Consider the following 17,051-nt stretch of genomic DNA (forward strand, 5'->3'; position numbering starts at 1 on the left):
CAGCTAGGTTCTAATTACCGATAAGGGACAGAGAGAACGAATCCATCATTCTATGAAGCAGCACAGTCTAATTGCCTGAAGAGCAGAGACAGCCTGCAGCTGCAAGGTCAGTCTATCAAAACAGAATTCCATAGCCAGGGCTCAGACAGCATTATGTTAACAGGCTACATTTTCCTGCAAACATTGCTTTGTGACAAAATGGCTTCCATGCAGTTTTGTCAATTTTGATCAAATTCTCCCACAATCCCTCCTTTTTATTAAAAAGAAGAGATTGTGGATGTCAGCAAAAGGAGGAATTATACCCAGAGCCAGGGGTATTATCAGGGGTTGGTGTTTGGAGATCAGACTGATAGTCCTCGGGTTCAGTAAGGAAGGCTCCAGGGATTGGGAATCATCATCAGGGGTTTCATCAGGAATGGCAAATCTCGGCATCTGGGAGATCGCTGGAGAGGAGGGCCACAACAGTGAACTGAGCAGAGCACAGGATTGTCTGCGGGGTGACTTTGGTATCCAGTTCCAAAGGCAGGGGAAAAGAAAGCTGCAAGTTGCTCAAACTCTATAAGGGCTCGCTTGATACGAGTTCAGGACGGATGGGGATATGGGCACATACCTAGCAGCTAGAGTGGTTGACCTACTGTGCATAAAAAAAAAGTAATCAACTGTAATTCCTGTTTACTAGAGGTTATCAGGCCCAATCAAACATAGTTAGTGAAAGAAAGATAAGGAATAGTGCAGTGAAAGGCAGAATGATCAGGCTGAGTCATTCACGGATGAAGGCTGAAGATGTGTCTCTGACGGGGTCTTCTGGTGTTCCTCCAGGAGGTGGCGCTCGTTTGCATTGTGTTGTGTGTGTCCATGCGGCCTCCCCTTGACCCTGACTGCTGACCGGGTAACCCAGCAGGACTAGGAACGGGCCTTTCCATCTCAGCTCCAATATGCCCGGTCCTAATGCTGAGGCTTGGCGTACCCATGAATGTAAACTCTGAAGAGTTTTGGTTAACTGATGCAAATATTTCCCACTTGTCCAACACTAGAGTGTCAGCTGTTTCAGCCATTGGGATGGTTTTGATTCATCTACTAAATACATCTACTCTTATTCGACAATATTCATAACAATGTACGCGAGGTGATTCTATAAAAGCAAGTTGTAGACAGGGAAAAAGGCCGACCAGGCAAGGAGGTGGTTAACAAACACACTCTCTCTGCCTGCCTGCCTGCGGCTCTCGCTCTCTCTTTTTTTCTCTCTCTCTTTTTTTTCTCTCTCTCTCTACTTGCCTGCCTGCGCCTCTCTCTCTCTCTCTGCCTGCACCTCTCTCTCTCTCTGCCTGCCTGCACCTCTCTCCCGCTAACTGCGCCCCCCCCTCTCTCTGCCTGCCTGCGCCCCTGTCTCTCTCTCTCTCTGCCTGCCTATGCCCCCCTCTGCCTGCACCTCTCTCACTCTCTGCCTGCCTGCGTCTCTCTCACTCTCTGCCTGCGTCTCTCTCACTCTCTGCCTGCCTGCGTCTCTCTCACTCTCTGCCTGCCTGCATCTCTCTCACTCTCTGTCTGCCTGCACCTCTCTTACTCTCTCTGCCTGCGCCCCTCTCTCTCTCTCTCTGCCTGCCTGCGCCCCTCTCTCTCTTTCTCTCTCTGCCTGCCTGCGCCCCCCTCTCTCTTTCTCTCTCTCTGCCTGCCTGCGCCCCCCTCTCTCTTTCTCTCTCTCTGCCTGCCTGCGTCCCTCTCTCTCTCTGCCCGCTTATTCCCCCTCTGCCTGCACACCTCTCTCTCTCTGTCTGCCTGCGCGCCTCTCTCTCTCTAACACTCGTCAACTTTCTACATGTCTCAGTTAATAGTTGCCCAATGTGTCCTGTATGCCAAATTCATTCAAGTCTGGATGTCCTGAAGCGAGCAATTATACTTCAGATTTCTACTCGCCAATTAAAACTAATGTTGGGCACTCAAACAGATCGGGGGCATCTTGAAGAATGCCACGGACCTCAGTGTGGGTCCAGGGCTTATCAAATAGGGTTTCACCTCTCGTAACCCTGGGGTAAGCAAATTCATTATTACTAACTTTGTAAAGCACAGGTGCTGTCAGCAGCTTTACGTCAGGACACTAGGACCCTGTTGAGTTCTCTCACTCGTATCTTGTGGCTGAGTAGGGAGAATTGTATCAACATTTCTAACAGCATTTTTGTCCCTGGCCAGCTTTCCCCTTTATTTTGGACACAACTAAAGCAGCAACCACCCTCTATATTTCATCTCTCAAAGGATATCGGCGGTGACCTGGCAGGACCCGGGTATCTCCTGCCTGACTCGCCAACTGTGGGGATGGAAATAAAGCCCCATGTCAGGAAAGAATTTGTTTATCAGGAAGCAGTACAGCTGCAAGGCCAACCGTTTCCGCTGAGCCTGGGAAACACAAGTTTTAGCAAGCAGGCTCTAAGCTGAGATTCAAAATGGTTTCCAGGCTTTAATATGTGACCAAATGGCTGACCCAAATCTAACAATTCTCCCACATCATCGCAGGGAATAAAACAAGAAAAATGAAACATAATTAGAAATAAAAAGGGGATCGTGCTTAATGTTTGTTCATTACGAAGTAAACAAGAAATAGCAGTCTCCCAGGACTCGAATGGTGCCCTACTTGAGGAATTCTGTCCAACAAGTTTAATTGGAAACAGTTGCTTTCGGAGTGCAGCTCCTTCATCAGGGGATTGTGGAATATAAAATTGTAAGACACAGAATTTATAGCAACAGTTTATAGTGTGATGTAACTGAAACTATACATTGAAAAAGACCTGGATTGTTTGTTAAGTCTCTCATCTGTTCGAATGACCATGATAGTTTCAGTTCTTTCAAATGTAAATCACAAAACCTTTTAAAATAGTTAAATCCTCAAGTGAACTTTACCAATTGGTGTCGTGTCAGCCCAGATAATGTATTGAAGGTGTGAGTTCCCCTGTGTGAGACTGTCTGTGCCACAATGGTTAAATTGACTTACAGAATCTTACATGGATTCATGCAGTTTTTGAGCAAAGTAAGACGTAATTCTGCAAGTACAAATTCACCCAACAAACTTGTGCGTGTGTGTGTGTGTGTGTGTGTGTGTGTGTGGGAGGGGGGATGTATATTTGCAGATACATTCGATCCACTTTTTTAAGGAAAAATCTGCAGGCAGTCAATGCATGTAATAGTTTGTAAATTCGACTTTGGAAACAGAACCAGTCTGACTCAAGATTGGGATACAGGCAGACTCTGACCTCACACCTTTAATGCATTGTCTGAGCTGAGATGTGAGCTTTTGCTATAAAACCTTGTTATCTCGAGAAGGTGACAACAAGAAATTCTGGGATTTACATTGTAATGAGACCTGCAACCTATTTGAAAAGGTGGAAGACTTAACAATCCAGGTTTGATCAATATACCATTTCAGTGGCAGGACACTGGAATGTTTTGCTCTAAATTGTGTCTTAGGATCTTATCCTCCACAACCACCTGATGAAGAGGCAGCACTTCAAAAGTTACTGCTTCCAAAGAAGCCAGTTGGACTACAGCCTGGAGTTATGTGATTCTAGAATCTGGGTTCCATCATCGGCAGTCCTTGTTTTTACCTAGTTGATTTTAACCCTACTGTGAATCCTCTTGCAAGGATGCCTGCCTTGAAGAAGTTTTCCTCCTCTCTCTACAAGAATCTCAAGGAATCCCTCTCCCACTGCAACTCCCAGGTCATTTCCTCTGCCCTGCAGCTCTTCAACCATGTCCTGAAACAGACTTGCTACCACAGCCACATTTGCTTCCTCAGTGCCTGCCTCCGTAAGCAACTCATCCTACACGGATTCCGGACCACCTTTAAACCAGCAGAGTTCAGATCCGAACAGGCCACTCCACCCTCCTGTCTGACCTATCACCTTCATTCCCACCCCCATTCACCCATTGTACTCTTTGCTACCTTCCCCCACCCTCCTCCCTGACCTCCCCTCCAAACCCACCCCCATTCACCTATTGTACTCTATGCTACTTTCTCCTCACCCTCCTCTCATTTATCTCTCCACCCTGCAGGCTCTATTCCTGATGAAGGGCTTTTGCCCGAAACGTTGATTTTCCTGCTCCTCGGATGCTGCCTGAACTGCTGTGCTTTTCCAGCACCACTCTAATCTAAAGTGGATTGGCCATGTTAAATTACCCATAGTGCCCAGGGATGTGCAGGTTGTGGTGGATTGGCTATGCTAAATTACCCATAGTGCTGTGAGAAACGAACCCCACTTAATCAATAATTTTCAGTCCGAGTCAAAGAGTTCTGAAGCAGCACATTTATTCGAACATCTTGCAAGATGGGTGGCTGTATGAAGAGAGACACACCCGACAGTAAAATACAGAGTTTTTTATACTTTTCTGAGGGGTCTCTCAACATCCCTACACTGAGCAATAAACCTATCATAAGTGTCTATTTCATTCTATCCCTTTATTTGGTTATTACTTGCGCCCGTTATTCCTTTATTTGGTAATTCCTGCACCCAAGCCTGAGCCTATCATACTTATTAATTACCTCGCTTGTTTTTCTTTAAATCTGCCTTATTTGGCTGTCCTTGTTCGTTACAGCCTTCCAGTTATTTTGTCCAGTTCCTCTTATCTTATCTAACCGTCTGACTTCTGAGATCATCCTTTACTATCTTGATAGTCCAAAACGCGGACCTACAAACTATGAACTTATTGCGAAATGCCCCTGCTGCCCTTTTTTTGTGGTCAGCGACAAGTAATTTCTTATCTTAAAACTATTTCTTAAAAGACCCTTTAAATTCTTTAAAATCAACATACAACTGACAACCTGAAATTTATCTCTCTCAATCCCCTCCCCCTCTCACTCTCACTCTCACTCTAATTTATCTCACCACCCTACTGGCAATCTGCCTCTATTCCTGATGAAGGACTTTTGTGCGAAACGTCGATTTTCCTGCTCCTCGGATGCTGCCTGAACTGCTGTGCTTTTCCAGTACCACTTTAATCTAAAAGTGGATTGGCTATGTTATATTACCCATAGTGCCCAGGGATGTGCAGGTTAGGATGGATTGGCCATGCTAAATTACCCATAGTGCCCAGGGATGTGCAGGGTAGGGTGGATTGGTCATGCTAAATTACCCATAGTGCCCAGGGATGTGCAGGTTAGGGTGGATTGGTTATGCTAAATTACCCATAGTGCCCAGGGATGTGCAGGTTAGGGTGGATTGGCCATGCTAAATTACCTATAGTGCCCAGGGATGTGCAGGTTAGGGTGGATTGGCCATGCTAAATTACCCATAGTGCCCAGGGATATGCAGGTTAGAGTGGATTGGCCATGCTAAATTACCCATAGTGCCCAGGGATGTGCAGGTTAGAGTGGATTGGCCATGCTAAATTACCCATAGTGCCCAGGGATGTGCATGTTAGGGTGGATTGGTTATGCTAAATTACCCATAGTGCCCAGGGATGTGCAGGTTAGGGTGGATTGGCCATGCTAAATTACCTATAGTGCCCAGGGATGTGCAGGTTAGGGTGGATTGGCAATGCTAAATTACCCATAGTGCCCAGGGATATGCAGGTTAGAGTGGATTGGCCATGCTAAATTACCCATAGTGCCCAGGGATGTGCAGGTTAGAGTGGATTGGCCATGTTAAATTATCCATAGTGCCCAGGGATGTGCATGTTAGGGTGGATTGGTCATGCTAAATTATCCATAGTGCCCAGGGATGTGCAGGTTAGGGTGGATTGGCCGTGCTAAATTACCCATAGTGCTCTGGGATATGCAGGTTAGGGTGGATTGGCCATGCCAAATTCTGCAGGTAAGGTGCATGATTCAGGGTTAAATGTAGGGGATTCGGTGTGGGTGGGTGACCCTTGGGAGGTTCGGTGAGGCCGAGTGGCCTGCTTCCACACTGTGGGAATTCTCTGAAGGAAGGGGTTTTTTTGGAAAGTGTTTTCTCGTTCTCGTCTGCTGCAGGCGTAGCCCCGATGTGGGTCATGCCCGGCCACCTAAACCGTCACTTTTCCTCGACCCGCCCCTAGTTCCTTTGTGACGTCACAACGCGGAAGTGGCCCTGTCAGTTTCAAAGTGAATGTCCCGCCCTCTGGGCAACTCTTCATCCTGGGAGGGAGACAGAGATGGGAGGAGGGGAATTTGGTCACTTGTAGCAACTGGAGTGAATGCAGGGAGGGAGCAGCCTCCGCAAACTCAGGTATGTGTCTTAGTTACTCGGGTGAGGAGGGACGGAAGGATAGAGATTGGGAAGGGGGAATGGGAAGGGCTGGATATCTTTTCTGTTTTGATGTTTAAAATGCATCCGATTCCCACCAGTAACTGCAACAGGTACAAGTACAGCACATGCAATATTCCTCATTGCAGCTTTAAGCCGGTTTTGCATCCTCTGTTCTTCCTCCACTTTGGCTCCAGCACATTCAGCTTCTTTCCCTCAGTCACATTCCTCCCCCCCCATGTTCCAAGCTGACCCTCAAAAGATCGGTTTGTCCCTCCATTCTTTCCCGGTGGCGCCCATTACTCTTGTCTATTTCTTGCCTTATCCGGCCTTGTGCGTGAACAAAGTGTTTGGCGTATATCCTCTTTCACTGCCAGCTGCTTCCTTGTTTGCGAAAGCAACGTTTCCTCCCATTTTTCGCCGACACTGAGCCTTCTGACCTCCTTGATTGTGTTTTTTTTTTGTTTTTGCAGAAGCAGGAAACAGATGCTTATAACCGTTTGTACGAGCATATCTAGCTTAACCCTACACCCCCTCCCCTCAAAGCACCTTATCTGTTTGTCTGTAACATCCACCATTGTTTGCAGGCACATTTCATGTATGCACACTTTAGCTAATACAAAAGCAATTATGTATTTCCTTCACATAGTTTTCATTCTTGTTAACTCCACTCTTGGCTGAAACAATTATACCCTGGCGTTAGTTCATTTATCTTGCAGAAGCAATTATGGTTGCAGAAGTAACACTGCTTTACCTATATCCCACAGGGGTGACCCTACAACCTTGTATAAAATAATGTGGGGCATGGCGAGGGTAAATAGACAAGATCTTTGATCTGGGATTGCTCATAGGTTTAGGGTGAGATTTAAAAGAAACCTAAGGGGCAACTCCTATATACAGAGGGTGGTGTGTGTAAAGAATGAGCTGCCAGAGGAAGTGGTGGCTGCTGGTACAATTACAACCTTTAAAAGGTATCTGGATGGGTATATGTTGGGAAGCATTTAGAGGGACATGGACCAAGTGCTGGCAAATGGGGCTAGATTGATTTAGGATATCTGGTCAGCATGGACTGAAGGGATTGTTTCTGTGCTGTACATCTGTGATTCTGGCTTGCCACAAATGTTTGTCACGCCTGTATGTTCAGTTTCTCCCTGGTGTTGGTGTTAATGCCTTGGTGTCTTATTTTGCTCCCCACATTCTGGGGACATTAACCGTTTCCTATCTGGTTGTTCTGATCTGGACTGCTGTCCGGATCTTCAGATTTCTGGGATTGGTCAATAAACACACCTGGAAATGACTCTTTGTCAATCACACAAGCAATAGTTTATTCTTTGATTCGTCTGGGTCTGTAGATTCTGATCAGCCCAGAAGGATTAGATTAGATTCCCAACAGTGTGGAAACAGGCCCTTCGGCCCAACCAGTCCACACCGACCCTTTGAAGAGTAGCTCACCCAGACACACCTCCCTCTAACTAATGTACCTAACATTATGGGCAGTTTAGCATGGCCAATTCACCAAACTGTACATCTTTGGATTGTGGGAGGAAACCAGAGCACCTGGAGGAAACCCATGCAGACATGGGGAGAATGTGCAAACTCCACAAGCCAGCCCCCCGAGGCTGGAATCGAACCTGGGACCCTGGTGCAGTGAGGCAGCAGTGCTAACCACTGGGCTACCGATGAGTACTCCTAGAGTGCCAGAAGAATCTGCCGACTTTTGCAGAGTTTGGATAGAACTTATGTACATTGTTTAGAGTCAGACATTGAGCATGATCACATAGTAACAACCAATCAGATCCTGCAAGGTCCTCGTGCAGTTTTGACTTAGCCGAGGGCGGCACGGCAGCTCAATGGTTAGCACTGCTGCCTCACAGCCCCAGGGTCCCAGGTTCGATTCCAGCCTTGGGTGACCGTCTGTGTGGAGTTTGCACATTCTCCCCGTGTCTGCGTGGGTTTCCTCCGGGTGCTCCGGTTTCCTCCCAGAGTCACAAAGATGTGCAGGTCAGGTGGATTGGCCATGCTAAATTGCCCATAGTGTTAGGTACATTAGTCAGAGGGAAAATGGTTCTGGCTGGGTTACTCTTCGGAGGGTCAGTGTGGACTGGTTGGGCCGAAGGGCCTATTTCCAAACTGTAGGGAATATAATCTAATCTATCATAATTTCTTGTAGACAACCTGTTCTTGGAATCGTATTTGTCCTGTCTGGTGGTTAGGATTAAACCGTTACTTCTGCGATTGATGGTTAGGTTCACATTTGTTACTTCTGCATTTGCAGTTTTTTTCACTGGATTTATATCAGTCTGTGGTTTCTTGTTTGTTCTGAGTCGTGAGTATCTGCCTGACTCAGTCCCACCGAGTTAGCCAAGCAGAAGCCATTTTGTCCTACCTCCCATGTTAAAGTGGAGATTTGAGGTGGCCCAGGGAATCCTTTTGAGAATTCAGACCTGTAAAGCCTCTCTCTTGGTTTGTCCTGGAGATCATACTCTTTGGAAGCCTGGAATAAAAACCTCTCATCATAAAGTCCCAAAATGCAATTCAATTCAATCCATAGTAGATAAGCACTAAGAGTTAATTCTCTACGGGATTCAACAGCCTCAGCAATAAAATGGTCTCTCTCTCTCTCTCGTGTCCTTTTGAACTCTCAAGACAGCAAAGATTTATTTTGTGAATGCCCTGCTTGCAAGGGGTAGGAAGAATGCATTATAATGGACAAGATCCAACCATTAATTACAAAGTTATGGATAGTACCGAGTCTTGTTTCAGGGTCAGATTCAAAGACTATCATTCATTTCACAAGGGAACGGCTGTGAATGTTATCACTTGGTGTCCTGTTCACACAGATTCACTGATGCTGAGGCAAATGTTCTTAATTGCCTTACAGCATCCTGTTATCACTTGGTGAGCCCAGGTGTCCCTATCTTTAAGTTCTCTCCTCTTTCTGAACCTTCCTGCCTGTTTATTTTCTAGTGCAGTAAATGTATTCAATAATTCAGCATTACATTTTAGTCTGAATGTTTAAAGACAAGTTTTAAGGCTATAGACTTTATCACCCAGATGCCCACACCCTCATTCCTCCCTCTGATTGCACCGCGATCACTGAAAGAGAAGGCTAGTCCAAACGAATGCCCTTCAAGGTGGTTCAACGATCAACATCCTGCAGAGCGGCACCTCATCTGGTCATATTTATCATCGCCATCGACACGTGTGGATGAGCCATCGGATCGCAAAAGGAACAAGTTCTGGGGCAAATCTATATCACTAAGGGACCTCATAAGCCTAGCAATTAAACACCTAATAATACCAATACCGACAAACAGACATAGCTAAATTGATAAGCCAATTGTACCATCAGCCCGATCTGCAGTTTCCCCAACTGGTCCCTTCAGTCATTCTGTATCTCTTCTTGTATCTTAGTTAATATTGCCAGTGAGATTGGGAATGCCCATAGTGCATTTATCTTGGACAATGGTGCAGACCTCACCCTCACGGTCAAGTATATAGTCTAAGGCATACCGATTCTGCACAGAGTAAAGACACAGGTCTGAGAATCCCGGTTTACTCTGTTCCAGAGCCTCTTTAGTCTTATTTCCTTGAATGGTCAGGCCGCAAAAGAGGGAATTGCGGTTCTGTTGACTTGTCACCCCTGCTGACCCTTCCAACCTCAGGCTGGGGAATCCAGAGTCGCCTATCGGGTGTCCTGTATTGTCACCCAGTCCCTTGGGATCCTTCCAATTGGAGCAAGGTTGGCTGAGAGCGACCGCTGCATCCTCCTCAGATGGAAGTTCCATCGACTTGTCCACTGGCCAGGACAAGGTACTGTTGTGGGAACAAGGGCTCCGATACTGACCGTATGAGGGTTATCTTTGCCATCCAGGATGAGGAAATTGGTAGCTTTACCTTAGCTGAAGAAATAATAGTCTGGTTTGGTGTATATTAGGGAGAGTTTGCCAAAATAGGTTCCTGAAATGTTACAGCAGGGGGTCTGCACAGGTCTACAGGAGTAAAGGGTCGAGGTTTTGCAAGAGGAGTCGCTTGAGCGCTGTAAAAAAAATGGGCCAAGTGACTCAAGCACTTGCACTGTATGGGAGACAATGGTCCTCAGAATGCTGTTCCCATTGGGCTCTCCCTTAGCTCTATTGTACATGATCTTGGTGACAGTATCAGATTCTGAAAAGAGAAAAGGCCTATAAATGCGCAAGGGAAGGGTTCCTTTCCAGGTCCATGTGCCGCATAAGGCCTGCTGTACCCCAGCCAGTGTTACACCAGCTGTTTGTATACACAGACTGGAGGTATTGGAAAGTGATATTTCTCTTCGCAGGGTCGGCAGTAGGAAGTCTGACGAATAGAATGGAATCGGGGACTGGGGACGGGGCAAGTAAGTCATCTCCCAATAGAGAGGAGTAACATACTACTGCCTCTGGGGTGAAGAGCGTTCTGTGGGCCTGTATAAATAAGTTGTTTGTAGATTGAGGAGTTTCCCTTATCAGGCTTCCCTTTTCTCGAGTCGGCCCGTCCTGCAAAAAGGGATGGTGTACCTCGGCGTCCTTAAAATATTTACCATAATAATGGGGTTGATCATTTTTTATCCTCACTAGGCTTGCGTCTGCAGGTAAAATCAAAAAAACATGGTAACGACATGGTAACTCCCACTGATTTCTACTGTCCAGATGGACCATCTGGTCTTTCTGTTCAAGTATCTGTAATAAGATTAACATTAGAACAACAGCAAGATTCAAAAACCCAACTGGACAGGGTGCACTCCTTTTGTTGAGATTCCAGGACTCTCCTCCTCATCCCCCCTTTTGATTAGTGCGGTCAATCAATTTACAATGGTGCAGGTGGACCCAAGCTGAGCGCTCAGCGACTGTGACCGCTGTAGGGGTGGGAAGTAAAACCTGGAAGGGGCCATCCCAATGAGGTTGGAGACCTTTGCCAGTCCAGTTCTTGACGAGCACCAACGAACCAGGCTCTACCCGTGACGAGGCTGAAAGGGAGGGTACATCGCTGTAGGCCTCACGCTCCTGGGAGTGAAAGGCACGCATAACACTAGTTAGAGCTAGAACATAACCAATCATTGCTTTGGTCATGTGGTGGAAGTGGACTGAGAAGGGAGCCAAATCGTTCCAAGGGGTACGGAGGCGGTGACCAGAGAGACACTCAGCTGGAGACAGTCGCGTCTTGCCCGCAGACATGGATTGCATCTGGAATAAGGCCACAGGGATTAGCATAACCGGGAGGGGCCAGACTCTGCCATTAATTTGGCAAGATTAGTCATGAGTCTGGTTAAAACATTCAACAAGGCCGGCCGCCTGAGGATGATAAGCTCCATGCAGTTGCCGACAAATACAAAGCTGGGATCAGAGTTCTCCGTTAATATTACCTACAAAGTGTGGTCCATTGTCCGAGCTAATGCAGGCAGGTACACTGAAGCGGGGAATTATTTCCTTAAACAAAATCTTCACCACAGTCTCAGCAGTAGCGTTAGGAGGAGGGTAGGCTTCAATCCACTTCGAAAAGACATCAACAATAAGCAAAACATATATTTCTAGCAACTCAACTCATTTCTCCAACTCAATGAAGTCCAGTTGAAGTGTCTCCAAGGGACCCTCCAGCAAGAGAGTTCTCGTAGAGATACTTGAGGTGGGGGATCGCCTACCCACTAACCTGTTTGATCACGTACAACATCCTGATCGGGAAAGCCACTGACTGAGTATCGATGCGATCTGGAATGATCTGAGATTATCCTGATGTCATCTGATGCACTAGACCAGATGCTTTCAATGTGGAGTCGCTTGAGCGATGGCATGAGCTGCCAGAGGAAGTGGTGGGTGCTGGTACGATGACAAGTTAATAGGCTTCTGGATGGGCATCTGAATATGAAGGGTTCAGATGGGTCGAGGACAAGTGATGGTAAACTGGAGTCATAGAGACGTACAGCACAGAAACAGACCCTTCGGTCCAACTCGTCCTTGCTGACAAGATAGCCAATCCAATTTAGTCCCAGTTGCCAGCACCCGGCCCATATAGGGGCCAAGTGATGGCAAACCTGACTAGATTAATTTAGGATATCTGGGCAGGTTGGGCCAAAGGGTCTGTTTCCGTGCTGTGTGACTCTAATTGTATTCAGTGAAAGCAGAAGTGTGGTTGTGAAGGCTGGACTTTCATAGCATGTTTTGCTCTGACTGGGAGCAGAAGAGTTTGACTGAAGTGTGTCGGTGTTAATGCCTTGATGTCTCATTTTACTCCCACCTTCCCGGGGTCATTAACCATTTTGTGTCTGGTCCTTCCTCAAGAAGCTGCATTGCAGGTTCACCCTGAATTGACACTTTTTTTGTTTCCCAAAATCAGACCTGCTCACTCTCAGCAGGATCCCAGTGTTGTGAAAGATATTAACTTTCAGGTGGAGGTATCCAAAATTCAGAGAGATGTCAGTCTTGATGTTTTTGCTTTTTCTGCCCCTGTAAGATCCTGAATCAGCACCTTAAGGGGAATTAGTTAGAGCTGAGTGAGAACCGAGGAGGAGAGAGAGTGGGATGGTGCTTTCAATTTTGTGGAACAACAAAAGAATATTCCACAGAAAGTAGAATTGCTTGCTCTGAATTTCTACCCTGCACTGATAGTGATGACTTTTGTAATCTCTTTTTGCAGAGTATTTGAAAATCTGAAGACTGAAGTTTCAAAATTAACGGATGAGGGGCTTATGCCTGAAACATTGACTCTCCTGCTCCTCGGATGCTGCCTGACCTGCTGTGCTTTTCCAACGCCACATTTTTCGACTGAACGTCCAGTGTCTGCAGTCCTCACTTTGATGTCAATGTCTGACAGTCACACAATCCATCGGGACCGCAACAAGTTTTGAATGTGATTTCTGTGAGAGGGATCAACGCTTTTTGGTTCCTGTTTGAGGACGTTTTCAGCATCAGTGGGACTGGACAAGAGACCCCACTGTTGCAGCGCACTGTTTGTGGAGCCTGAAAGGGGATTTCACGGCAGGGAGGAGCTCTACACGTGTTTGTGTGCAGCTGAAGCTGTGGCCATGGAGAAACCTGAGGAATCCCGCCCTGTGGAGAAACCATGGAAGTGTGGTGACTGTGGGAAAGGCTTCCGTGTCCCGTCTGCCCTGGAGACCCATCGGCGCAGTCACACCGGGGAGAGGCCATTCCCCTGCACCGACTACGGGAAGGCCTTCAGACATTCCTCCCACCTGTTGGCCCACCAGCAGGACCACACGGGGGTGAGGCCCTTCAGCTGCCCAGAGTGCGGGAAGGCCTTTACCCAGGCCTCCACCCTGCTGACCCACCAGCGTGTCCACACGGGGGAGAGGCCATTCAACTGCCCAGAGTGCGGGAAGGGCTTTACCCAGGCCTCCACCCTGCTGAGGCACCAGCGTGTCCACACGGGGGAAAGGCCCTTCAGCTGCTCCGACTGCGGGAAGGCCTTCAGCAATTCCTCCAACCTGCTGACCCACCAGCGCGTCCACTTGGGGGAGAGGCCGTTCACCTGCTCTCAGTGCGGGAAGGGCTTCACCTGCTCCTCCAACCTGCGGAGCCACCAGCGGGTCCACACGGGCGAGAGGCCCTTCAGCTGTCTCGAGTGCGGGAAGGCCTTCAGCACTTCCTCCACCCTGCTGACCCACCAGCATGTCCACACGGGGGAGAGGCCGTTCACCTGCTCTCAGTGCGGGAAGGGCTTCACTTGCTCCTCCAACCTGCAGAGCCACCAACGGGTCCACACGGGCGAGAGGCCCTTCAGCTGCCCCGAGTGCGGGAAGGCCTTCAGCACTTCCTCCAACCTGCTGACCCACCAGCGTGTCCACACGGGGGAGAGGCCGTTCACCTGCTCTCAGTGCGGGAAGGGCTTCACCTGCTCCTCAAACCTGCAGGGCCACCGGCGGGTCCACACGGGCGAGAGGCCCTTCAGCTGCCCCGAGTGTGGGAAGGGCTTCACTTTCTCCTCCAACCTCCAGACCCACCAGCGTGTCCACACGGAGGAGAGGCCGTTCATCTGCTCTCAATGCGGGAAGGGCTTCACTTGCTCCTCCACCCTGCAGAGCCACCAGCATGTCCATACAGGGGAGAGGCCCTTCAGCTGCCCCGAGTGTGGGAAGGGCTTCACCTGCTCCTCCATCCTCCAGACCCACCAGCGGGTTCACACGGGGGAGAGGCCGTTCAGCTGCCCAGAGTGCGGGAAGGCCTTTACCCATGTCTTCTCCCTGATGAGGCACCAGCAGATCCACACAGGGGAGAGGCCCTTCAGCTGCCCAGAGTGCGGGAAGGCCTTTACCCAGGTCTCCACACTGCTGAGGCACCAGCGTGTCCACACACGGGAGAGGCCCTTCAGCTGCACCGAGTGTGGGAAAGCCTTCAGCACTTCCTCCAACCTGCTGACCCACCAGCATGTCCACACAGGGGAGAGACCGTTCACCTGCCCTCAGTGCGGGAAGGGCTTCACCTTCTCCTCCAACCTCCAGACCCACCAGCGGGTCCACACCGGGGAGAGGCCCTTCAGCTGCCCCGAGTGTGGGAAGGCCTTTACCCAGGCCTCCACCCTGCTGACCCACCAGCGGGTCCACACCGGGGAGAGGCCGTTCACCTGCTCTCAGTGCGGGAAGGGCTTCATCTACTCCTCCAACCTGCGGAAGCACCAGCGAGTTCACGTGCCATCGCAGGGGGATTGAAGGAGTGACAGCCGAGTGCCAATATCGATTGGACTATCAACCCGGTTCCGGGGACTCCCGAGTTCGAATCCTGCCACGACAGATGGCTGAATTGGTATTCGGTCAGAAATGTGGAGTTCGGAATCTAACGATGAGACCGTTTCAGGGAGGGGGTGGTGCGGGGGAGAAAGCCCCCATCTGATTCACTCTCTCCCTTGTTAGGGAAGGGAACCGCCATTGTGGGAAAGGATTCACTCAGTCGTTCCAGCTGCATCCTTTACCCGGTCTGGCCTACACGTGACCCCAGACCCACAGCAGTCTGGTTGACTCTACACTGCCCCTTCCTGGCAAATGAGCAGGGAGAAACTTACTTGTTGAGAGGGTATGGGTTGAAATTGCTGAGTGAGGCAATACTTCCTCCGGGTTATGGCTTTACCAAGGATCCAATTACAAAGGGACAACTTGCTGCTGGCCAATAGCAAAGACAGTGTGGTGGTGGGGTGGGGGCGGGGTGGTGGGTGAGTAGGAGGGGAAGTGTGGTGTCGGGGGAGGAGGGGAGGTGTGGTGTGTGCACTTTCACCTTGAGCTGTTCAAAAACTACTTTTTCTCTGCCTTTTTGCTGGGGGGATCTCAAGCTGTAACAAAGTTGGGTTGCAATAAAGGTTACCTGAACTTACCACCGGGCTCAGACTCTCATTGAAAGCTTTGAGCTCCAAGAGGTTTTTGTTTTAAAGCTGCTCATTTCTTTCAGCCTCCTGCACTAAGTTTAGAACATAGAACAAAGAACATAGAACAATCCAACACAGAACAGGCCCTTCGGCCCTCGATGTTGCGTCGACCTGCGAACTATTCTCAGCTCGTTCCCCTACACTATCCCAAAATCATCCATGCACTTATGTAAGGATTGTTTAAATCTCCCTAATGTGGCTGAGTTGACGACCTTAGCAGGTAGGGCATTCCCCTCCCTTACCACTCTCCGTGTAAAGAACTTGTCTCTGACATCTGTCTTAAAGCTGTCACCCCTCAATTTGTAGTTATGCCCCCTCGTACACGCTGACGTGATCATCCTCGGAAAAAGTCTTTCTCTGTCTACCCTATCTAATCCTCTGATCATCTTGTATGTCCCTATCAAATCCCCCCCTTAGCCGCCTTCTTTCCAATGAGAAAAGGCCCAAGTCTCTCAGCCTTTCGTCATAAAACCTTCCCTCCAGACCAGGCAACATCCTGGTAAATCTCCTCTGCTTTTCCAGTGCTTCCACATCCTTTCTGTAATTGGGTGACCAGAACTGTACACAATATTCCAAGGGTGGCCGCATCAGCGTTTTGTATAGTTGCAGCATGATATTGCGGTTCCGGAACTCAATCCCTCTACCAATGAAACCTAACACACCGTATGCCTTCTTCACAGCACTATCCACCTGGGTGGCAACTTTCAAGGATCTACGCACATGGACTCCAAGATCCCTCTGCACATCCACACTACCAAGAATCTTTACATTGACCAAGTACTCTGCCATCCTGTTATTCTTCCCAAAGTGCATCACCTCGCATTTAGCTGCATTGAACTCCATTTGCCACCTCTCAGCCCAATTCTGCAGTTTATCCAAATTTCCCCCTGCAACCTGTAACATTCTTCCAAACTGTCCAGGACTCCACCAACTTTAGTGTCGTCTGCAAATTTACTAATCCGTCCACCTATGCCTGTGTCTAAGTCAGTTATAAAAATTACAAACAGCAGTGGTCCTGAAACTAGTAACCGGACTCCAGACTGAATATTTTCCATCAACCACCACTCGCTGCCTTCTTCCAGTTTCTAATCCAAACTGCTAAATCACCCTCAATTTCATGCCTCTGCATTTTCTCCATCAGCCTCCCATGTGGAACCTTATCAAAGGTTTTACTGAAGTCCAAGTATACCACACCAACTGCCCTACCCTCATCTACATGCTTGGTCACCTTCTCAAAGAACTCAATGAGGTTTGTGAAACGTGACCTACCCTCGACGAAACCATGTTGACTATCTGAAATCAAATTGTTGCTTACTAGATGATTTTAAATCTTCTCTTATAATCCTTTCCAAAATCTTTTCTACAATAGATGTAAGGCTCACTGGTCTATAATTACCTGGGTCATCTCTGCTGCCCTACTTGAACAAGGGCATAATATTTGCAATCCTCCAGTCCTCG

The 17,051-nt window shown here is 48.4% G+C and overlaps 2 protein-coding genes across 4 annotated transcripts in view; one reads left to right on the forward strand and one right to left on the reverse strand.

The window, feature by feature from the left end:
• LOC148144445 (uncharacterized) overlaps positions 1-17,051 on the reverse strand; it is a 248,217-nt gene that overhangs the window by 198,116 nt on the left and 33,050 nt on the right. The gene's annotated exons all lie outside the window — the stretch shown is intronic.
• Positions 15-15,307, forward strand: LOC148144447 (uncharacterized). 3 transcript variants are annotated; one of them, XM_087974698.1, is made up of 2 exons: positions 15-106; positions 12,858-15,307. In XM_087974698.1, exon 2 carries the CDS (start codon positions 13,246-13,248, stop codon positions 14,884-14,886), a length of 1,641 nt encoding a protein of 546 aa, XP_087830824.1. In that variant the 5' UTR covers positions 15-106; positions 12,858-13,245; the 3' UTR covers positions 14,887-15,307. The 3 variants fall into 3 exon arrangements, with proteins under 3 accessions (XP_087830824.1, XP_087830823.1, XP_087830822.1); XM_087974697.1 differs by lacking the exon at positions 15-106 and adding an exon at positions 1,738-2,029; XM_087974696.1 differs by lacking the exon at positions 15-106 and adding an exon at positions 6,038-6,191.

Source organism: Chiloscyllium plagiosum, unplaced genomic scaffold, assembly GCF_037043375.1.
Source record: "Chiloscyllium plagiosum isolate Xiang-an unplaced genomic scaffold, Cpla_swu_hap1 HiC_scaffold_27, whole genome shotgun sequence".
Taxonomy (NCBI): Eukaryota; Metazoa; Chordata; class Chondrichthyes; order Orectolobiformes; family Hemiscylliidae; genus Chiloscyllium; species Chiloscyllium plagiosum.